Below are 24815 nucleotides of genomic sequence, written 5' to 3'. Positions count from 1 at the left end.
AGAAAAACGTAAAACACTTTCCTGATTTTTCTGTTGGCAAAGGATTGTTCTTTATATTTGTTCTATAAATCTCCATTTCCTAAGTTTTCTTATATAAACAGTAAAAACATGGACATTAAATAACAATAAGATCTCAACAATAACCAGATTTAGATGAATATTCAAATTGAAAATGCACAATATGCTCAATTCTGTTATACACAACCTGCAAAAGATAAGGGTAGAAGTTTTGCAATGGCATCACCAGCAGTGCATGCTACAGCTGCAGCTGCAAGAGATACAGATATAGATTCCACACTGGATTCTACATCCCTGTTGAAAAGAGATGAGTCTGCAAAGAAATAAGAAAAATATTCTGTAAGCTTGCTTCTGAATCAACATATGATATTCTTCATGAGGCATTCTATGCATTTAAGTTCTTGATAACAAATTGGATCCAAAGAATAGAAGACCGTTTCTTCTGTATGTATTTTTGTTGTACTCTTCTGTACTGATTGAAGTATTCATCCAACATCACATAAAAAATAAATGAGTAAAGTCATGAATGCATCAATTGACCATTTATAGCAACCATCCGCTCAAATAAGCAAGGATAGGTCATCTAGATATAGGGAAACTCAGGCAAATAACACATCCAACTGCTAGGTCTAATGTGGTATAACAGAAACATGCCAAATCATACACTGTATATTGGTGAGGCCCAAAGGAATTGTATTAGTGTTTTATGCACTAGCAATGAACCTTGTTAAGAAAGGCAAAAATATACAGCTTAACTTTGGAAGCAGATAATTTGTCCTCTTTCATTCCTTATCTTTATACTGATGTGCAAAGGGTTGTTCGGTGGATGTTTCTTACTTACACCTGCTCACCTACTACTATGGCATTCTCAGGCTCTCTTTCAAATGGTGCAATTCTGGCAAGATGATATACCTACTACAACAGTCTTTTCCTCATTTATGACTGTAAACAGTATGTTGATGATAGCTCTGCAATTGCAAATTAAACACTTCATGTGTATTACATGCTATCACAAGATTAAATCTATTAACACCAGCAAGGTAGAGGAACAGGTTAGGAACAGCATTTACGGGTCCATGTAGACTCACAAAAGGATAATGTCCTTATTTTTACCATACACGGTAGCTTTCCACATCTGCACAAACGGATCATACCTCTGCTTGTTACTCCAATGAGAACAATCAAGAAGGAACTTTGTTGCAAGAAGGTCTTGGACATTATGGATCTTCTCTATCAGATCCTAGGTAATAGATTGTTTCAGATGGTGTGTATTCAATGTTGGAACTTCAAAAGGTCTCATCATCTTAATCTTCTGGCCCCTCAAACACAAAACTCTATGGCAATGAGCACAAGGAGCAACTGCTTTCTCTCCAAAGCCATAGAAGGTCATATAATATTATAAGGTACTGTACATGCATCTGTTTCTATCTTTCTATCTATCTTTTGCTCATGTGAAGACATATTCAAGAAAGGGAAAATTACCAATGAAAACCAGCACCATGAAGAGTCCAAACCCTAATGTCAATGCCCTTTAAAATCTGAATAGAGATGAGAACTCATCCTATTATTCTTGAGGAGGTTGGACACAACATTCCTCACTTTACCACCAAACCTGATGGAAATGAGATAACTGTAATCCAACCATTTGATGGTAATCTCCTCACTTGAAAAATCAACTAGTCCTTCAATTATGCTCTCTCCCAAAAGGCAAGTATGTCTTCCCCTGCAGATCTTTTACTAGGAAAGCCTTTTGCCCTTAAAGTGATGTTTCACAGTTTACCTCCCAAAACTGGGAATTTTACTGCTTCCTCCAACTATACTTAAATCAACTTCTTTGCCTCAACAGCTATTAGTGCTACAAACTCATTTGCTCTCTGCTGGAACAGTAACAGTTATGCTCACCCTAGTGCCTACCCAACAAACAAGCTGAATTCCAAAGATACTGCACTCATATTGCCCTTGCCACATCAATGATATTTTGAAAGCCCTTATTAAGGCTCTTGAAGCCAAAAAATGAAGAACGAGCTGCACATCAGAGGTGCCTTAACCTGTTGATCACTGAAATTCAGTTCTTCAGTACAACCAGATGGCTATTGAAAATTGTTTTAGTAAATATGTGGACTGCTTAGAACCGATACAAAAGAATCATAAAAACCTGCTTAACCACATAGAAACAATTGAGCAACATATAAATTCTAACAGAAAATGCTTATAGAAGTGATCCACTACAACAAGCAAGAATTGACTGCCAAAAGGTATTCCTATTGTCAAGCTACCCTACACCAATGGAGAAGTAGAAGGTCAGCTCAGGATCCAAATTGAAGATGAAGCTATTGCTTGGAGCTGGAATCAGGCTTTATATGAGAGACATGCTGCTGCAAAGCTTCAGTATTCTCCCAGTCATTAGGAAAACTAAATATTTGCAGTCCTTTTCTACTATGCAACCAATACATATGTGGAATCCATGTTCAACTTAAATGTAATATATTATTATTTCTTGTAGTCGCTCATTATATATATATATATATCAGTCCTATGTTGCTCTTTTTGTTGTTTCCTTGGAATATAGGCACTAACCTTATTTTTGGAACTGCACTTAACACATAATGCTAATTCAGTCAGAAATAAAAGTTTTCTATTATACTGATTCATCCCCCCTCTCAATATAATCGTGTGGTCTTCAGACCATTGACAAAGTAAAAGGGCTTGAGCTTGACCAAAGGTTCACCATGTCTAAGAGTTCCTTAATTGCTTTCTCTATCTCTTCCTTATGTCTAAGAGTAGTGATGATAAGCTTGGCTCCCATCTCAAGTTCTATAATACGTGAAATCCTCTTTCTAGGTATTCCTTGAGGTATATCACTAAAAACCACACTATGCTTGTCCAAAACAAACTAAAAGTCAACATGATAAGATCTCTCACCTATAGAAGGTTTTGTAGTTTTCACCAAACACTATGTTGTCCAATCTACTTGCCCTTTGCAAAATGATCAAACACAACCTTTGGAGTTCTATTTGCAATACTTGAAGCACTTCCTTACCCTTTGCTTTGAATTTCAACTCCATTGTCTAATAGTTCTAAATTTCTATGTGAATTGCCCAAGAGAATGTAACCATTGCACTTGCAAAACCATGTCTATTTCACCAGGACCAACCACATATAATTCATCGCCCACTAGGTGATGAGCACACAATTATACTGAGAGGGGGGGTGAATCAGTTTAATACAATCTTTTGCTTTTTCCACTTAACAATTACAATATCATCAATTGCACAATGTCAATAACAAGAAGAACACAAGATAAACACATGATTTATCTGGAAACCCTTATAGGAGAAAACCATGACAAAATATTGCTTATACAAATATTCTCTTACAAATTTCATAGGCACCACCCCATAGGAGACACCAATCCCCACAACAAAGCACCAGTCAGCAAGAGACACCAATCACTTATGATAGGGAGCACCAACCTCAATTGCAACAAAGTCTTTGTCTTCCTCAAAAACTGCTCTAACCGATCTCCTCAAATCTTCCTTGAAATCTGATATAAATCACCTTGGAAGTGTGTTGGTGAACAGATTTGTTGCTTTAAGAAACTTTCTTGAAAAACTCTGTTTTGCCCTGTAATTAGCAACAAAGCGTTCACAACAGTTGAAGAATCACAAAAACAAAAGAATGGTAATTCTTCTCTGCGTTTGAGAGGGGCAGCTCCCTCGTATAATGGGGGTATTTGGATTTTTTTTTTTAAAAAAAATTCAAAGAACGAACAATAAAGAAAGATTGAACGCCATACAAAGTATGAATCTAGTTTAAAATAAATTCCATATAATCAAGTTTGAGATACCACAACTTGAAATAATCTTCTTCACATTCAATGTTAAAGGGAAAGCATTAGGTAATCATCAATTAAACATAAGAACATTGATAATAACCAATGAGACTAAGTTGAACACACATCCAAATTGATCTCTATTGCTTAATTTCTCGAATAATACTATTCAAGTCTCTCATACAAAGCTTGTGAAAAAGTGGAATCCCCTGTAATCGAATAATAATGAGGTATATATAGGTGAAGTCATAACCACCTGAGGTAACTAACCTAACCACCTTTATAACTACTTTATAACTTCCTCAACTACTTGAAATAACTTCCTCAACTACTTGAAATAACTTCCTCAACTTTGGAAGAAATAACTAGTTAGAAAAACTACCCAAAATGAGAACTTAGGATAACTACCTCATCCAATGCTTAGAAAAACTACCCCTTACAAATAAGTTAGGATTGACCTAACTTTCACAAAAGAAAAGCCCAAATTCTAACTTTAATTACAATAAGTGACTTAGGTCACTTTTACAAAGATCAACTTGAAACATTAAAACATTAAAGTTAGGACCAATGTAAGGCACTTATCCATCTTCATCTTCTTTATTGATCCTTGTGACCGTCTCATCATCTATTCATCTTTATTGACATCAAGAAGTAGTTTTCGCCAACACATCTTCTTCAAGTACATATGTGCTTCAACTATCCCATTAAGCATCTTTTGCTTCCATGAATACACCTTCCAAAAACCAAGGAGTCTTGCATCAATGTAACTAACTTATTTCAAAATATTGCATATTTTGTTCACATTTCCCCATAACCATCTTAACATGACATTAAAGCAAGAAGAGTTGAATGTATTCGCTAAATGATAAATTTATATACATCTATACATTCTTTGTCACATTCTGTCAATACTTCCTGCACTTCTCTTTATCTCCACATCAGCAAGATTCCGGAAATTGACTTTGGGATTTTTTGACATATCTTCTCGTAAGCTTTTAAATTCATTCTAATATGTCTTTTGTGTGCAACCTGTTACTATTTCATTTTCCTCCATGAGATGACATGTTTCGGAGGCATTTGTCAAATGGATCTTTTTCTATGCAAATTCTTTCACGGCTTGTCCGGTGTACTTCAGTGGGTGTCCATACCATGAGCATGAAATAATGTTTCTCTCAAGCATCCTTTTGAATAATTCATGATGCCATGTCTATGTTTGTCATGCTACACACATGTCGACCAATGCCTCTCCTTTACTTTGTATTCTTGGGTGACAATGTTGATTGCTAGGACATAGTTAAAACCAACATCTTTCATAGGCAATTTAAGGAGTATCGACAATGTTTAACTCTTTGTTCTCCCTCTTCATCGACGTTATGGTATGTGTGAGAATCTTTACTTTGGCAAGCTAGGAAGAGTTACCAACTTGTTGACAAAACCAATATGCCACCTTGAAACCTTTTCTTCACCTTGTCTATACTTACATTCTTTCCTTGTGCTATTACAAAACTCCAGTTTTAACAAAGGCAAAAGGATGCTAGTAGAGGTTACAGAATTTGTCTTTACACCCGCCAATTGCATCGACTTGAAAATTTCTAAAGACTTTCTTTTAACAGACCGACTTGTGTATATCCTGCAATCTTTGGTTGTCATGAGACCACATTTCTTTGATGTTTTTCCTTTGAAGATGCTTTAGTGCATGACCATACATTGCTATGAAGACGTGAAGAGCCCTACGAAATGGTTGGGAAATGCGACATTACTTCTGCAAATTGCATTTGTTTGAAAGTTTTGAAATCTTTTTCAACATCTCCATTTTGCGCAGTCTGCAACTCAAACAGCTCATTCATTTTTTTTCTATGTTCTTCCACACTTTGCATTCATATCGGCCAAGGTAATAGCAACTAAGTCATTCGATGATGGACGTTCACAGCCTACTCCAAACCTTAGCACTGGCGTAGAGGAAGGCTGGCAGAAGTTGTTGAATTTGGGCTTTACACCTGAAAATTGCATATGCTTGAATATCTCCAAAGCTTTATCAACAAACCCATTCTGTTCATATCCAGCGACAATTTCAGTCCATGAAACCACATGTTGTTGAGGTATACCATCAAACAATTCATGTGCCTTCTGTAGATTTCCACATTTTGCATACATGTCTATCAAGGCTGTCACAACTATAACATCTGAAGAAAATCCGTCTTCAAACACTTTTCGATGGATTTTCATACCCTCGTCCAAGTCTCCCATTTTGGCGCACGCAAGGAGGATGCTGGAAAAGGTTGCTGAGTTGAGCTCTACATCTGCCAACTGCATTTTCTTAAAAATCTCTAAAGAGTTTTCCACAAGGCTATTTTGTGCATGTCTTGCAGTCATCGCATTTCATGAGATCACATCGATTTGAGGCATTTTGATGGGTGAACGTAACCTGTCTGAAAGCTTCCATTTTGCGCAGGCAAAGAGGATGGTGGTCAGGGTCGTGGAATTTGGTTCTAAGTCTACGAACTGCATTTGCTTGAAGTTTCTAAAAACGTTTCTATGAATCTTGCACCTTATTCTTCGATGAAGTAGTTATTTGCAAGTAGTTATTATAACTACCTTCTCTTCACCCTATGAAAACAAACGAAAAACTCCCTTTGTCGGAAATTTGTGAAAGTTGGCCAATCTTTCAATAATTTCACTTATCCTTCATGTCTTCACTTCATCGATGACTTTTGAGAGTGCCAAATTTTTCTTTTGATAAGCTTTCTCCAAATCTTTTTGGTGACTTTCCTTGTACACTCCACAACTTGTCACTAATGCTATTAGATGGGACATATCGGTGGTTTTGGATATTTGAGCAAGTCATCGATAAATGAGTGCATTGGGGTCTTTCAAAATTGAAACAATTCATTGACAAGTGAAGAGCTAAGTGAGAGAATCGGTCTTAAATACTTCGGAAACTTTGTGAAATGAGCAATAAATATCATTTTGATATGCCATTTGATAAAAGCTTCATCTTCGGTGATTTATTAAAATGTAAAAACTCATCGAAAATGCCTCATGATTGAATACCTTGGCATCTTTGAAAACTTGGCCACAGTATGAAAAATCTCACCAGGAAGGAACATTGACACAAATTTTTTTAAATTTTGACAAGTTTGAAATTAGGGCTAACAAAGTGAAAGAGCAATAGAAAATATTTCAATGATATTGATTCAAATTATATGCCTTTAAATAGGCAATACAAACAACCCAAAACTAACACTATTAACTAATGTGATACTCCAACATTCCCCCCTTATTACATTAATATGAACAAGAGTGGAACATTACAAGGGTTGAACACAAACCTTTTGGAGACTTTGATGGAATGCCTTCACCAATCCTCCTCACTCATGCAAGAAACACCAAACTAACTTTATCAATGGATCTCCTAATTGTAGAACTTGCAACCATCTACACAACATGAGAGAACATAAAAGTGTTCCCAACCTCCATGCACAATGAGACACATTTTCTCCAAAATTTCACATCTCCTCCGAGTGTGTCTAATGTCTCCTATAGTGCTACACATGAGACACCCTTCCTCTAAAAGTCCACATCTCCTCTGAGTGTATCTAATGCCTCCTCAAGTGCTATGGAAACAATCCCTCCTCTGCTGTACAAATCACCAACCAAACATCTACACATGAGACACCTTTCCTCTGAAAGTCCACATCTCCTTTGAGTGTGTCTAATGCCTCCTCAAGTGCCATACAAATTACCAACCAAATGTGAATACAAGTGCACCCACAAGAAATCTTGCCCCCCCTTTCTCCTTGAAGGGAAACATAATGCCAAGCCCCCTCTTTTCTTCAGGGACACAAATAGGGTGCTTCTCAAGCAATGAATCATCCCTAAGCGAGAAGCTAGCTTGTGATGATAGATGTCCTCCTACCTCCACCCTCTAATTTATTATCTTCTCTACTCTCTAAAGAACAAATCTTTCATCAAAGTCTGCATAGTGAGATGAGTTGTTTGTATGCATTGCAAAACCACAAAAGTGTGTTTCACCTTCAGTCACAGTGAGGGATTTAGTTTTTCTTCAACTTCCCATCGATGAGATCTTTGGCCTGCAAAATGCAATTCATCTGCACATGTCCAATTTTCTAACAATTAAAGCATTTGAATTGTTTCCTTGTTGAACTGTTACACTTCTTCTTAGCAAGCAAAGCACTTTCCTCGACAATTAAATGACTATTGTTAACTCTACTTTCTTCATCAATTAAAGAAGAAATCACAGTTTCCGAACTAGGATTTATTTTGTTGAACCCAAGGTAGGACTAAGAGGGGAGGTAAATCAATCTAAACAGAAATTAATGCAACACATAAACAATTAATCAACAACACAAATCCAACACATCAACACCAAGATTTTCTATGTGAAAAACCCAAACAGGGAAAAACCACGGTGAACACTTGCCCACAAAATATATCCACTATATATATCGAATTACAATGAAGGAGCTCACTGCTCCAAACTTGAAAACCAAGGCTAACTGCTCTTGGGGCAAGATACAAAAATGACTTGCAAACCTAATGCTAACTACAACAAGGCACGATACAACAAATTGATTTGAAAAGAAGGATCTCCTAATCATGAAGCTATCCTTGAAAATCAAGTGACCAACATCAACACACACAACTCAGACCTCATTTGGCAACACACTATCTCATACCTCTACCATAGTCTCAAAAAGCTTGCATATCATTCAAACACAATTCCTCTTCTCTGCTCTTCACTGAATTTCACTAATTATCTTCACATCACATACTTCCTCTCATCCCCTTACATACTATCACACACAACTCAAACATATACATTCTTTATATACAAGATAGATTATCAAAACTTGAACCAATTCGGCCTGAAGCAAAATACATCCGGACCAAAAACACACATGCTGATCCACTCTAGGAGAAAGAGGGGACCAAAACACATCTTCCTAAGCTCAATCCACCGATCCACAATCATCGGAACAAAAACCTCAACATTCCAACACACAATGCATCCATATAAACTATTAACAGGCCAAAACATATTCTCCAATGCAAATGACTCTTATACGGATCTCCACACACTACGTTGAGACCCATAACACATCGAATTACCTTCTACAAATCATATCCAAACCAAAAAGTAGGATTAACATAAAATATCACAACCGACAATGAAATATAGCACAACATCCAGAGAACACAAAGATATTTCCAAACCGCACTAACATATTGACAATGCCAAAAATATAACCAAAGAAGATAACAACATCAACAGCACTTCCCAGACCCAAACACTTCCGGAACAACCAATAGGATAACTGCAATACCAATAGAGCACGATATCACTGCACCACAGACATTCTGAACCAACAACTATCCGGAACAAGTTTGACATCAGTGACAAGCACAGCACACATACTTCCAACATAAGATTGCCTTGGCATCGTCATCGACTTTGAAGTACCACAAGGACGCATTGCCCCCCCCCCCCAAGTCCCAGATTTTCAAGATAGGGACATCTCCGGGATGTGGATATGGGGATGTGGCATCTCCCATCGTCCTACCACCATCGTCAAAGACGTGGAGATGTCTTGACATCTCCAAGATGCCTTGGAGACGTCCATGCATCCCTCAAGCATCTCCGAGACACCTAGCATCAAAAAGCGCTTAAAATTAAATAAATTTTATATTTTTAATGTTTTTTGGGGGTTTGTGGGTAACCCTAAATTGTGTGGGCCCCACCCGTGCCTCCTAAAATCACTGATTTTACTCACATTTGTATTTCTGATTTTTTTTACGAGCTACGTGAAAAGCAGAAAAAACTCAAAAAAGTGTGGTTCAAGGAGTGAAAACTAAAAGGTTGAGTGAGTGCAAGTGTAAGAGGAGAACGATTCTACAACATTTTGGAGAGATTTTTCAAGCACAAGGTAGGTTATTTCTTGTTTTTTGTTTGTTTCATTTTTTTATTTTCAATTTTTTTTGTTGTTTTTTCTTTGCTTCATCTTAAAATCAGAATTAATGTCGAATCTTGAGGGCAAAATGATGAATGATTCATTCATCATTTTTCCCTCAAGATTCAATATCAAATTTTCAAATTTAAATTTTCAAATATGAAATTTGTTAAACTAAGCTGAAACTACATGCTAATTGAATTTATTTTAATTTTGATTTTGTGAAATGCAGTGTCACTATCGCAATGAGCTCTCATGACATGAGTAAGGATGAGATAGAAATTCATTCTCATAGTGGAAATGATTTAGAATATGAACTTGAGACTGAGGGGGGTGACCATGGAGCTAATCTTGGAGCCCAATCTAGTTCCATGGCAAGTGTAGCTGTTATCAATGAAGCCTGCACCCTAACCAAAGCTATGAACTTTAGCAGCCTATTGAAACATGGGAACACTTCAAGGTTGTGGGTTGCCTAAAAACGAAGTGGACATCCAGAGTAAACTGGTTCTTTCCAAGTACTTCACCTAAACTAACATTTCTTGTAGGGGAAAGTAAGAAGGAGAACATGTAAAATGAAAAATCTAATCCTAAAGGTGATGCACCAGATGATATATCGAAAACTCAAACAAATAAAATGACACACAATATGACAGTAATAATAAAACTCTCCTACACAACCTAATAGCTCATGATCTCTGGATCAAAGATTCATAAAAAGGTTGGATAATAACAGTCCTAAGAGGAAAAAACTCTTTTTTCACAACCTAAGACTGATAATTACTGAAACACAACTTATGGCCTGCAAAAATATGTATATTTCTGCATAAGGCATCAACATGAAATGCAATTTTTAAGTGAAAAACACCACCACAAGAAAACTGCATAACACAAAAGACACAGTAACAGAAAAAACTGAAAAGGCACAAGCTAGTATTACTGCTAAAAAGGTGTCACCAATCTGTATTTCTCTCCAAAATGGGTTACAAAACTCTTTACTTCTGCCAGAGAACTCAGAAAATTACAATATCCAGAAGTAGAAAAGGTAAGAACTCCTTAAATAATGAAGTCTTGCAGTATATATGATTTTACAAACGGCAATCAAAAGGACTCCTCCTTTTGGGTCGAGTAGACTCAAAATGCCTATTTTTTAGGGGTCTAAACATGTCTAGAAGGGGATGGGCTTGAGAAAAAAGTCAAGCCTCCTCAACCCTTTTCATAAATGCTCTTAATTATGCATTTATGACCCCTAAAATATCTCTGAAAAGGCCTGCAACCTCTCATAAATGTAAAAAATATCCCTTTGACTTCTAATAAATGAAAATAAGATAAATATCTCATAAAGTGATTAATAACTTATCACTTTATTAAACATTTATATTATTTTCATTTTTTTACAATTAAGTCAAGATTTAAATAAAAATAATAAATTTATTTATTAAAGTGATAAATAAATTAATTCACTTTAACAAGTAATTTTATTATTTTATTTAAATCTTGAATTAATATTCCATAATTAATATTTATTAAGTGATTTGTATAATATCACTTTATAAATATTTTACATGACATATTGCTTTAAGTGATATAAACAAATCACTAAATAAGATATTTTGCATTGACATATTGAGGGATGAAATAAAATATCGACCTCCTTAGCAAATTCACGGGAGATATTAAATGGAAAAGAAGGAATAAAACGAAGGCAAAAATACCTATGTAACTCGATGCATATAGGGTAAATTAAACCGTAAAATATTCATTTCTCTTTGCATTCAATGCATTTTGTTTTTTTGCTCCTGTGCCACCACGAGGGAAGTTCGTAGGTTTTTGAGCAGAATCTTTACACATTTTTTATGACACCTATGTGCTGGGTGACGCCATGGAGAAGGGTTTGGGAGTTCGAACTGGAAGAAATTGCAGGGCTACCAAATTTGGAAGTTCATAGGGTTTTTTGGGGCATTTATTTGCAGAAATTCGCCACCCTTATGCCACCACAGGTGATTTCTATCATTGCAAATGATAGTATTTCTTTATGCTCCCAGCAACAATATTATTCTTGGTATATCTAATAATCAAGCTCTTTGTGTTCATTCGAATTTTTAAACAATTATGGCATGAACAATTCTCTGTATATTTTGGTTTGTATTTGAGAGGCTTTGATTCACGGTTTATGGCCATTATGAATGCCATGACTTTGCAAATTCTCTGTGCCTTTTGCATCCATTGTCCCATTTTGTGGCTGGGACTACAGTAGACTGTCTTTTTACTTTGCTTCTTTGTGATCATTTGAACTGGAAGATGTGCTTGAAAACCAATGTCATAATTATCACTGCCTGTGATTTCCGTTTGTGTGTTCTTGTTCTTTTTTGGCAGCCATAAATTGCTATTAATTGGGCTGCAAATCTGCTCCATTTTATATAAAACCGGCCCCTTTAATGGTTGGGACTGCTTTTGTTATCACTTTATCAACATATCTCTATTTTGTAACAGTCATTCTTTATCATCGTATCTGCTGGAGATGATTGCTTGCACTATGTTTCTATATCTATTCATGGACTGTGGCAACCTTTGAAGCTCCATAACTGCTCACTGTGAGTGCTCTTGAGTGTCGGTGTTTTTTGATGAGTTCACTGCGCTGTCATGATTTTGCAAAGATCTAAGAGGACCTTTTAGAGACACATACCCTGCACTTCCTTCATGATTTCAGTAATATTGATTGCTATTGCTATGCTTTAATGACAGTGAACTGAGACTAACGATTTGCTACAACACTCTTTCTTTGTATACTATTAATGACTATCATGGGTCTGCTCATTTCATGTGCCACTGACCCTTCAGGCTTCTATTTCACTATTTTATGCAATGAATCATGACTCTCGCTTAAAACAAATGAGTTGGTCACTACTTCTATAGATAAATGCATATCTTCTTTACACAATACTGTATTAATTTCCTTTTTAGCCGCAAATCACACTTTACATGTATTGGCATCGGAGGCTGCGTCCATGGACCAGACTATCTTACTACTATATCCTCGTCATTTTCATGGTCCTACTGCTCTTGATGGTTGAGATGATTGTAACCTTTGTGTTGAGACTGCATTCTTGATTACTGCTAAGCTCTAGTCTCTTACATTTTCACCTAGTCCCCTCTGTTTTCGATAGCAATGTTCTGATCTAAAAAATCAATATTATCTTTGTCCATGTAGTCTATGCACCGTGTAATGAAGGACTGCAATCTTTTTGTTCTTATGTATTGAGCTCAAGCTTATAACATATAATGACACTGTACTGAAAAATAACTTAGGAATCTATGTATTAGTTGTTCTTTTCATTGCCAATCAGCCCCAATGACTGCTCCTGATATTAAATCTCTATCTCCCCTTGTATAATATGGCGGCAAACTAATCATTTTTTAGTATTCTTTTTTACTATGCTTGTTTGTGTTCAACATGGATCTCTGTGTTGTCTCCTTGAATGAGCAGCTCTCTGATAATATCTAATGTAAGACGCTACCGTCATTTGATATCTTTGTTGTCTTGAAAATTTGGAAAGGCGTTTGAAGGGTCTTGACTGACTGTGTTCTTCTTGCTTCAGGGTGACTCCATTGGGTAATGATTCGTTATTTATACCAGTGAACTCGTTAATTCACTGTTGTGAATAACGAACCCTTTCTTGATTGAGTTATACTGAAGTAATAAGAATCCAATCACCTTCAAACACATTTGTAGCATTGTTGGTTGAAAATTTTGTACACTTGGGGAAATATACAAAATTGTGGTTTCAACCACAGCACACGAGTAAAAACTCTCCTAATTAAGGGAAGGCTCCCCCTATCTAACTGAAACTGAAATAAAAATAGGATGGTACAGCAGTCTTCCTTCTTTCTTTAAGAAAGACAATATCCTTTTCTCTTCACAGAAAAGGATAGCGATTGAATATGAACAGTAATAGCCACTTTTAAGTAAAATGAGAGAAAGGAAATGAAGTTTCCTGAAAGCGCAAAGACTTCCGTCACTTCCTTCGGGATGGGACAACAATATCAAGCTCAAAGACTTGATATTGGAAGTCCTATCTACCCTTTGCTATACTAAATTTTACAATGAATAAAAGACGACAACACAAAGACTGGAATAATTTATTCTTGTAACACAAAGACAAGAACTAATGCAAGCTCAAAGACTTGCTGCTATTTCTTATCCCACAATAATTTTTTCTCGAGAACAGACGCAAGCTCAAAGACTTGCTACTCCTTCTAGAGATTTCCTATTTTAATTAATCTTCTCTACTTGCAGCTCAAAGACTTCAAATCAGATTGGACTAAGCTCCTTTAGAAACACTTTGCATAGAATAAATAAAAAGAATGAAACTCAAACTTGTAGCTCAAAGACTCAAAACTTGAGTAATCTTTCTTTACTATTCTTCAAAACCTTCAATTCACATACATAAGCTCAAAGACTTCTTGCTGTAAATTTGGCAGAGTTTTTGCTTGCTTTCCCAAAAGATAAAAATTACAATAGACCCCTCAAGTATTTATAGAGGAGAAGCCTTGAGAAAAAGGTGGGAGGATCTTAACTAACTTGAGAGATTCTCTCAACCACCAAGACTTATTCAATAACTAACTAAGACTTCAATAACTAACTAAGACTTATTCCAACTACAGTCCTAATTGGACACAACTTGTAGTTGCCTTACATGTAATTACAAAAGTGCAAGTAATGTGTAACTTGCGTTTTACAAAAATACTTTTATATGTAACTTGTCAAAACAAAATTACAAATGCATAACTAAAATTATTCCATGTGTCTAAAGACACGACTCTAACTGCATCATTAAATGGTGCGAAAATCCTTTCACCCTCCATGCCTAGGTAGAAGAAGAAGTAATGACGCCAAATGATTGAAAACGCTGCCAAAGGTTAAAAACGTGGCCAAAGGGAATCACGTGGCCACCATTATAAACTCCAACAACATCATTAAATGGTGCGAAAATCCTTTCACCCTCCACACCTAGGTAGAAGAAGACAAAACGCTTAAGGAGACTGCAAATTTATGAAGTAAAAACACCCAAAATGTGGATTTAAAGAACCACGTTTTTGCTGATTTAGCTCCAAAAACCAGTCAATATAACCTCCATTTGGCATGAAAGATGTTGATGATTGCATGAAAATAGGGTAGAAGCAAAAACGCCTTTCCTCCTTAAAAAATCTCCACAAAAAATTGCTTTGAAATCTTCAACAAATCAATTTTTCATGCAAATCGGGTTTTGGGAGACACATGACAAGTTCGATTTGCCCAAAATGAAGCAAATCGGGTTTTAGAGAGAAAATAACAAGTTTTATTTTCACTTTTTCCATTTACAAGCCAAAATCGGGTTTTTTAAGACAAATAGCAAGTTTAATTTTTCACTTTTTCACTTATCAAGCCAAAATCGGGTTTTTTTGGACAAATGACAAGTTTAAAATTGTCAAAAATGCATTTGCAAGGCAAAATTGGGTTTTTTGGAGCAAACTGCAAGTTTAAAATACTTGTAAAAGAGAAATAAAATCCCTACAACAAGTAAGAAACACTTACACATATGTAATGAGGATTCAAAATCCCTATTACATGCAAAAACCATTAAAGAAGAGGTTTTTTGACCAAACTGCAAGTTTATTTGCAGTTGAGCCAAAAAATCCCTATTTTAACTAAAAATGACCAAAAAACAATAAAACATCAAAGGGGAAACTTAAAATAAATTACAAGTGACATTTTTAAAATAAAAGTGCACATGTAATTGATCAAAAATTCCCCTACAAAGACCATAACAATGAATATCATTTAAAACTTGCAGTTTGAAGAAAATTCTCCACCTGCAGTCTGGGTTTTAAAACCCGAAATTGAAGGAAAGGCATAGCAAACGAACCCAGAATTGGACGAAATTCGAAACATAGTTCGAGAATGAACTGAGGATTAGGCTAGTCCAAGGATTAGTCGAAATTCTGTCTTGGGAAGCGTGCCATAGAGTAATTTTTTTCATTTTTTAATAAAAATTTCCCCGTAGTGGTCCTTCATTTTTGGAAACAAAAATGAGGACAACAAGCATGTTGAGCTCAACCCTTCTAGGAGCCCATTTACTCCACATGCTGATATTAAAAGAAGTAATCAGCAATAAAACTCTTACCTGTATCTGCACATTGGACAAACCTGTCCAATAAAACCATGAGTTTTAGATTTGTTCTTTGCTTGCTTCCCATACATATAATGGTTAAACTGGTATAACGCATTATAGGAGTAAATTGTGTATGTAATGATGATGTTTATGCAAGGATATGGTATCCCGAGCTCTAACACAATTCTTTCCTATCTTTTTGCAGACATTTGGAGCAGCAGGGTGACCTCTAGGAAGGAGTTGGAGATGAAGCTGCTCAGCTGCAGGGGTTCGCCATTACAAGGCAATGACGGATCCCTTGTCTTTGTTTATATTTCATTTTTATATGCATCATTTTCTTGTATAATGCATTATGGTAATCATTCCCACGACTTGTGTGGGAGCATTTCATTTGAAATTTACGAATAAAGAAAGCAACTTTTAAAATGTGCAATGTTGCATGGCTCTGCTCTTCTTGAAAACACTTGCATTGAATTCATAATTGTTCTGAGAGTTTTTCTTTCTTTCCAGTAAAGAACACTTAACAGAAAGCAATGTATACCTTTCACCTTTAGTTGCACACGCTATTCCAACTCTACCTGATTGAGCTGTGAGCGAAATTAGGCAACAGTAGCAACTAGTACAAATTGCCCTTCTGAGTTATTGGCATTGTATGCTAAGGGTCCTTATGATCCTAGATCTCCTCTCAAATAGTTTCCATCAAAAATAGCAAGCACATCAGAGACAAGTGGTGGCACAAGGAAGTGGCAATGTGTAATGTCCCCTCCTTAGGCAGTTTAGACTACAGTAGAGGTTGGCGTATAATCAAGAGGTTCACGTAGTTGAACAGAGTGGTTAATGGACCTAATCGAGGTTAGTGGAGCTTTATAGGGGGCTTTACAAACCTTTCTAGAGATGCAGATGCAGTCTCCTATTTTTTAGGAGACTAGGAGATGGTCCAAAAAGCATTCTAAGTCCTTTTGAATGGTTTGAGACAATTTCCTAAATTTTAGGAAGGGGTCCTAATTTTTTAGGAGGGGTCTACTAGTGACCCTGCTAATTTAGACATCACCTTTGGACTGGTGGCAACACTTAGTTTTCTGTTTGGAGTCCAGGTTATGATTTCAAAAATAAATGGAATATTGAAGTTATGACTTTAATGTTCTAAATAAATTAATAAAATAAACATCTAATTAAGCTACTTTATATTATTTTAATAAAGTAACCAATAAGTGGACCACCATGGGACATGATGCCTAGGGACGCTTAAATTAAGTTGTTTTTAAAACTAAATAAAACAAACATGGAATATTGAAGTTATGACTTTAATGTTCTAAATAAATTAATAAAATAAACATCTAATAAAGCTACTTTATATTATTTTAATAAAGTAACCAATAAGTGGACCACCATGGGACATGATGCCTAGGGACGCTTAAATTAAGTTGTTTTAAAAACAACTTATTATTATTAATAAGGGCATCATAAGGGGTTCAATCTTGATGAGGAGAAATAATTTTATAAAATAAACTTAATTAAATAAAGTGGAAACCCTAAAGGTTCGATTAGGGTTGGGAGTTAATAAAGCAACATGAGGAGGCATCATTCAATCATTCATTTTTACAACAGCAAATTGGATTTGAGCTCTGGAGAAGAGTTTCAGCAGCAGAACAGACTTCTGGGAACCAAATCTCCTTAGAGATTGGAAGGTTGGACAAAACCCCAGCATTCCTTGAAGAGGTGGATTCATTCAAAATTCATTTTGAGGCTCATTTGCAGTGATATGAACAATGCCATGAATAGTGCATGAACAGTGATGCTACAGTGACATGAATAGTGCTTGCAGCATGTTTAGATTTGTTTGAGCAAGGGTTTGTTAGTGTTTTCATTGCTAAGTTGTGCTAGGGTTTGGAGGAGATTTTGAAGAGTTTGGCATCACCAAATTTGCAATCGACATTGTGTTTCAGACCTTCCAAGTATCTACAGAAATCTCAGACTTTTTGGAGTTTAGATTTGAGTTTGTTTCATCATCATATGTTTTTCTACATTGCTCATCTCATTGCCATTGGAGTTATGCATCATCCGGGTATGTTGTAATTGTTGAACACTCAAATGCTTAGGGTTTGTACTTGCTGTTATTGTCTGATAAATACCTGATTTATTTGTAATCAGACCTCATATTTCACCAATAAAGGGCTCCTTTGGTATTGTTAAGTTGCTTGTTATGTTCTCTCTTATTTGGTACATGTAATTGCAACACAATCAATCTAAAATTCAAAAAACAAACTTAGAAATTCATATTAGACCCAAAAAAAACAGAATTCAAAGGTTTGCATGCCATGTGTTTAACAAAATGCCTGTTGTCATTTTATGACACCCTTGGTCCATTAGTGAAAACCGATCAGAGATATGTTCCATGGACCCGCGCGACCCCAGTTGATCAAGGAGAGAAGAATCATGAAGCGTGAAGTGTTGCCTTGACCGAAGGAAGTTCCTCCCTTGGCCTTTTTCTTCTTCCCCGGAACTTCGGAACCTCGAGGTTCCAAAGTTCTTTGCCTTAGACGCTTTCTTTCCGGAACCCCGAGGTTCCGAAGTTCCCTTCCTTCCCTCATCTTTTCTCCAGTTTCTCTGGAATTTCAGAACCCCGAGGGTCTGAAGTTCCTTCCCTCGCTTAGCCCCTCCTCTCCTTAGCCTTTCTCTCCTTTTGCCCATCCTTGTCCCTTTTCTCCTCTCTCCAGAACTCCGGAACCCCGAGGTTCCGAAGTTCCCATTCTCTCTTTAGCCCTTTCCCTTCTCAGAATTTTGGAACCCTGAGGTTTCGAAGTTCCTTTGCACAATTCCCCGGAACTCCGGAACCCCGAGGTTCCGAAGTTCCCTTGCCTTGCCTTGCCCGAAACCCCGAGGTTTTGAGGTTCCCTCCTTCCCCTTCTTCCTTCTTCTCCCCAGAACATCGGAACCTCGAGATTCCGAAGTTCCTTCCCCTTTTGCCTTCTCTCTCTATCCTGGAACTCCGGAACCCCGAGGTTCTGAAGTTCTTCCCTTGTCTTCCTCACTTCGGGAGTCCGAGCTTCTGATGTCTTCGGGCTTCCTTCTGATTGGCGACACTTCTGGATAGCATGATTGACACTCAAAGCTTTAAATGCTCCGACAGCTTTGGTGACTTATTCACCTTCTTTTGTGGAGCCACAGGGGTGCATTTAATGTTTTTGGCAGGATTTCCATCAAGGGAGGTACGGGGCCATGCTTGGTGACTTATGTCATGACTGACTTTGGAAGGTTAGTCAATCTATCTTCCTCGGAATTGCCTTTGGAGGTATAGCTAGGTTGCTTGCATGTACAATTCAAGTGCATGCACTTCCCTGCACCTCTAGACTGACATGTAGGGGTCATGATCACCATTGTAACCCATTTTTCTATATAAGGCTGTTAAGCCTCATTGTAAAGGGTTCTCTCCCTGCTGCCTTGAGCTTTCTTATGCTCTTCTCTTCTCTTGAAAACTTATAATATTTTGCATTTCTGCAACTGTAAGATTGGCTTTTGGCCTTATGATTAAATGAAAATCACCATTCTTGCCTCTTTTCAACTTATGTATGTTGTGTATGTTTTCTTACCTCCATCATAGGTGTATGTCTTGTGGCTTTTTCTCTTCATATATGCTATGTTAACTGGTTTTCTGAGTGTGACTTGTGGGAATCCTTCTACCCTCTTGGCATTCATTGAATTCTAACCTTCATATATGCATTGGGGTCACTCATACAACTAAAAAGTCGTGCATCTGTAGGGTGTTTTGGTTAATTATTTGTGTCATTTCTGTAGGGAGAGGAACAATCTCTTCTTGGTGCATCGCCTCTTTTTATTTCAAGCAATTTTCTCTTCCCTTTACCTCTGCAAGTTGTTAGGATAGGCTTAGTAGTAAGTTTTGAAGTGTTAAGTTGGTTCAACACCTATACCTGGAGTGAGAAGGAAGTCGGCCTTCTCCGGAGATTCAACCCCCTTGCGCAAGGTCCCACAGTTCGGGGTTGTTTCCATATTTCACAAGGTTGCTGAGTTGATAGCTTAGCAAGGGTGCAAGCTTTTGTGATAACAATGCCCAACCATCAAAACTGAAAAATTAAGGGTAGAACAACCAGGGGTTATTTTACAATGCAACAATTTTGGTCTTACATGGTTTGGCAACATGACTAGAGTTAATGCACACTTTCTTTTTTGGAGAGGAAAAGGTGTGGAACCATGTCGTTTTTTGGAAGATCCTAAAAACATTGAATTTAGAATTGAGATCAACAAGCTTTGCGGCATTCCTTATGACAATGCAATTGCAATCCCTACTACTTTGTCTGGTAGAGCACAACTTCAGCAATGCCAGCAACATACTTCTACTAATACATTGCAGACGAGAGTGATCTCAAGGCCTTCATCCACTTCCTATGCTATGGCCCAATCATGAGAGGTTAAGGGGATAGGAAAACACAAGTTGCAAAGTAACCCCATAGCTTATTTGTTCAATGTGCAATTGAAGGATGAGATAGATGATGCCATTGGCAAGTTCTTTGTCAATGGCATCCCATTTCATGTAGCTCGGTCTCCTTATCATAAAGAGATGATATCAATGGTAGCGAGGGGAGGACCATCATATGTGCCACCAAGTGAGACCAAATTGAGGACCACAATCTTGGATAAGAACTATTCCAAGATAATTGCTTTGATGGAGAAGATGACGACATGTTGGGTGGACTCTGGATGCAACATAGTTATGGATGGGTAGACGAACATTAGCCATCATCCACTCATCAACATTATGGTTACATGTGCAGAGGGCCCATACTTTCTCAAATCAGTTGATTGTACAAGGCTTCGTAAAGATGTTTATTTCCAGTTTGAAGTCCTCAGGGAGGCTATTGAGGAGTTTGGACCACAAAATGTGGTCCAAGTAGTGACAGATGCAACACATGTGCGCAAAGTTGTAGGGGAACTTATTGAGGCAACCTACAAACATATTTGGTGAGGTCCATGTTGTGCGCATGACATGAACAATGCACTCAAGGACATGGGGAAGATTGACTGGATTAGAGGAGTGGTCAGCAATGTGGAGACCCCAAGTCATCTCTGACAGTAATGCTCAAACTCTACTGAAATTTTGTTTTGGATTTTTTGAATTTTGTACTTATTTTTTTGTTTTGATATATGAAGCGATGCAAATAAAGAACATAGGAATGCTCAAAACTGAATATTAAAAGATTCAAAAAGTAATAACTGCAGCAACCATATTAATTCATTATTCATATACTTTTGAAACCTTTACATACACATGCCCACCCGATAATGATGGCTAGATTACTTTGTATGTCCGCTGACAAAAAGCAACTTCTAGATAGTTCGATTCTACTACAATCATGCAATCGATGCCAATGTCTTCCCTAGAGTCCAATGCCTTCTCTGCAATTTTCTTAGAATTTATTGAACCCTCCTTGATCAAGATCGCCCTCCTATCTTTGGCACCCCTCTTGCTGCAATTAATGGCTGCAAAAAGCAGGTCGTGCAGCCTTGAAATGAGTGCCAGCAATCACTAAAATGCAGACGTCTGATCCTCCTTAAGCTAGAACCTTTAATCTGATTGATTTCTCTGAAATTCTTCATCCTATTTGCACAATCTTGACCTTTGAATGAAGCCAATAGATGAGCAATCTTCAGCTGATATCTCATAACCTCAAAAAGCTCATACAATGAAGAAGCTACGCTCTCCAATGTCCAAAAAGCTCTGAAATTGCAGAAACCCTTGTCTCTCTTCTCCAATGCTCAGTGAATTCATTTAAGAGTTTATCAAATGCCAAAGAATGAAATCGATTTCTTCTTGGCAACCTTTATATTCCTTCCATGAAGTCGAATTTCTCCAAAAAGCATTTAATTTGCATTTATAATAACATGAGCTTGCAAATTAATATTTTATATTAATCTTCTAGGCCTAGGCGTTCAAACAATTAATATTATGGCCCCCTTTTAATGATGACTTGACGCCTTCACTTAATGTGCAATTATAGCATTATTTTATGATATGCCTTTAATGACTAATTATTAATAAAGTATTACATAATTAATAATTAAAATAGTATAACTCCATGAATACTCTTTATTTCTCAATTTCGTCTAAACTAGGAAATCAACCACTGCATCCATAGATGAAAAAATCGTTCAAAAATCGCCTAAATCAAGATTTATTGCGAGTTAGAATGGCAAACGATTTAATCGTCCAATAAATCGCTGGCGATTTTGTAAAAAAATCGGGAACTTTTGACTGGATTAAATCACAATAAAATCACCATCAAACTAGAAAAAATCGCGTTTGGAGAAGCGGTTGTGTTTTTAACCCTAGAAAGTGGGGACAAATCCACGATTTTGTTTTTATTGAGTGCGCAAGTCTTCACGTGATGGCTGACCGAGTTTGCAGACTCAACAAGATAGGATTTGCCACCATTTGGAGAATTTGGAGGTATCAGGCGCTATGGTCACAAATGAGTTTTTTAATTTCATTTATCGAACCTTTAATAGATATTATACATCCATCATTACACATTCTAATGGTAATACCTCTAAATTCTCCAAATAGATATTACCATTTAATTTAATTTAACGAACCTTTAATAGATTTTGCACATCCATCATTTAATATATATATTATTTAAGAATCAAAATAAAAAATGATGGTGAATTTAATTTTATATTTTAAGAAATTATATATTTTCAAATGTTCGATAATTTTGCCAATTTTTTCCTGATTTTTTTCTAATTCCCGATTTTTAAAAAATTTTCAGCCAAAAGATTTATTGCCAATTAAGATATTTACATCTTTGACTGCATCCACTGCGCATCTGACTGCCTTACTAAAAACAGTAAGGGTCCCTCTCAATCACCCCCTGGCTTACTATAAATAGTAAGTATGAGAAACTGAGCCCCGAAACCCAAGCAAATCCCAAGTTTGAAACCACTAAGCTCTAGAGTAGGAAAATAACCCATTCATTGACTAGGTCTCTACCACAAAGGACCCTCTATCCAGTCTCACTAGTCTACAAGCGTCAACTGATAGGCTAACTGTTGGTTGAAAATTTTGTACACTTGGGGAAATATACAAAATTGTGGTTTCAACTACAGCACACGAGTAAAAACTCTCCTAATTAAGGGAAGGCTCCCCCTATCTAACTACAACTTGGAAAATAAAATTGGATGGGACAGCAATCTTTCTTCTTTTTTCAAGAAAGACAATATCCTTTTTCTCTTCACAGAAAAGGATAGCGATTGAATAACAGCAGTAACCACTTTCAAGTAAAATGAGAGAAAGGAAGTGAAGTTTCCTGAAAGCTCAAAGACTCCCGTCACTTCCTTCGGGACGGGACAGCAATATCAAGCTCAAAGACTTGACTATTGGAAGTCCTATCTACCCTTTGCTATACTAAATTTTACAACGAATAAAAGATAACAGCTCAAAGACTGGAATAATCTATTCTTTTAACACAAAGACAAGAACTAATGCAAGCTCAAAGACTTGCTGCTATTTCTTATCAAACAGTAATTTTCCTCAAGAATAGACGCAAGCTCAAAGACTTGCTGCTCCTTCTAGAGATTTTTCCTATTTTAATTAATCTTCTCTACTTGCAGCTCAAAGACTTCAAATCAGATTGGACTAAGCTCCTTTAGAAACACTTGGCATAGAAGAAATAAAAGATTCAAACTCAAACATGTAGCTCAAAGACTCAAAACTTGAGTAGTCCTTCTTTATTATTTCTTCAAAAACTTTCAATCCACATACATAAGCTCAAAGACTTCTTGCTGTAAATTTGGCAAAGTTTTTGCTTGCTTTCCAAAAGATATATTTACAATGGACCTCTCAAGTATTTATAGAAGAGGAGCCTTGAGAAAAAGGTGGGAGGATCCTAACTAACTTGAGAGATTCTCTTAACCACCAAGACTCCTTCAATAAATAACTGAGACTTCATTAATTAACTAAGAGTTACTCTAACTAACTAAGACTTATTCCAACTACAGTCCTAATCGGACATAACTTGTAGTTGCCTTACATGTAATTACAAAAGTACAAGTAATGTGTAACTTGTATTTTACAAAAATTACTTTTACATGTAACTTGTCAAAACGAAATTACAACTAAAGATTACGAAAGAGAGAAAATTCAACTAAGTGTTGAAAAACACTTAGGTTGCCTTTTGTGAAGACATGAATCCTTGAAATTTCCGGATGCTCGCTTGTAGTTCCTCGGGATTCGGTTCATGAGTGTTCTTAGCAACTACCATAGTCTTCACAATAGTGTCGTGACAGCGGAGGAGCGCGGAATTGTCTCTATCCAGGATGGACTGGATTTCATGCAAAAAGGCTTGATGTTTCATCAATGCTTGAATTGAAACTGCCGAGAATTGTTCACTCCTCCATTCACCATGAATCCTCATCTGTAAGTCCGCAAGAACTTCTTCTGGAATTAGCTCTCCATCCTGACTTACTATATTGCAAGAGGCCCTTTCACAATGTGAGACAATACCTTGATAAACTTCATTCCGGAATCTCCTTGCATCACTGATCTCTTCGATGAGGGACTTAAGAACAAGGGTTTTGTTTTCCATGAGTTCCTCAAATTCCAAGTACATGACCCTGGAAGAGATGATGGTGTGCTCCTGCAAAATACTCAGCTGTTGTTGGGGCATGGTACGCCAGATTGCCAGACTTTTCTCAACACTTTCCAGATTCTTTTTGAAAGTGTTAGAAGTCTGATCCAATTTCTCCTCAATGGTTTCCAGCTTAGACATTATTTGAAAAATGTCTTTTATCACTTGCACGCATTGATCATGAAGGTGATCAATCCAGGAATCC

At 36.7% G+C, this 24815-nt stretch overlaps 1 protein-coding gene and 1 long non-coding RNA gene across 5 annotated transcripts in view; one reads left to right on the top strand and one right to left on the bottom strand.

Moving 5' to 3' along the window:
• LOC131873655 (uncharacterized) overlaps positions 1 to 16243 on the top strand; it is a 90584-nt gene extending 74341 nt beyond the window's left edge. Inside the window, exon 4 of the long non-coding RNA XR_009371579.1 lies at positions 16174 to 16243. This is a non-coding gene — a long non-coding RNA (uncharacterized LOC131873655). The remainder of the gene's footprint in view (positions 1 to 16173) is intronic.
• Positions 1 to 24815, bottom strand: part of LOC131052191 (uncharacterized) — a 423207-nt gene that overhangs the window by 179457 nt on the left and 218935 nt on the right. For all 4 annotated transcript variants that reach the window (XR_009371577.1, XR_009371578.1, XM_059216699.1 and 1 more), the window contains exon 7: positions 206 to 331. Coding sequence is in view for 2 of the 4 variants with exons in the window: in XM_059216699.1 (XP_059072682.1) it covers positions 206 to 331 (126 nt within the window). In the remaining 2 variants the exon portion in view is untranslated. The remainder of the gene's footprint in view (positions 1 to 205; positions 332 to 24815) is intronic.

Source organism: Cryptomeria japonica, chromosome 2, assembly GCF_030272615.1.
Source record: "Cryptomeria japonica chromosome 2, Sugi_1.0, whole genome shotgun sequence".
Taxonomy (NCBI): domain Eukaryota; kingdom Viridiplantae; phylum Streptophyta; class Pinopsida; order Cupressales; family Cupressaceae; genus Cryptomeria; species Cryptomeria japonica.
Note: the sequence above shows the minus strand (reverse complement) of the source record. Positions and strands in the feature narration are given on the sequence as shown.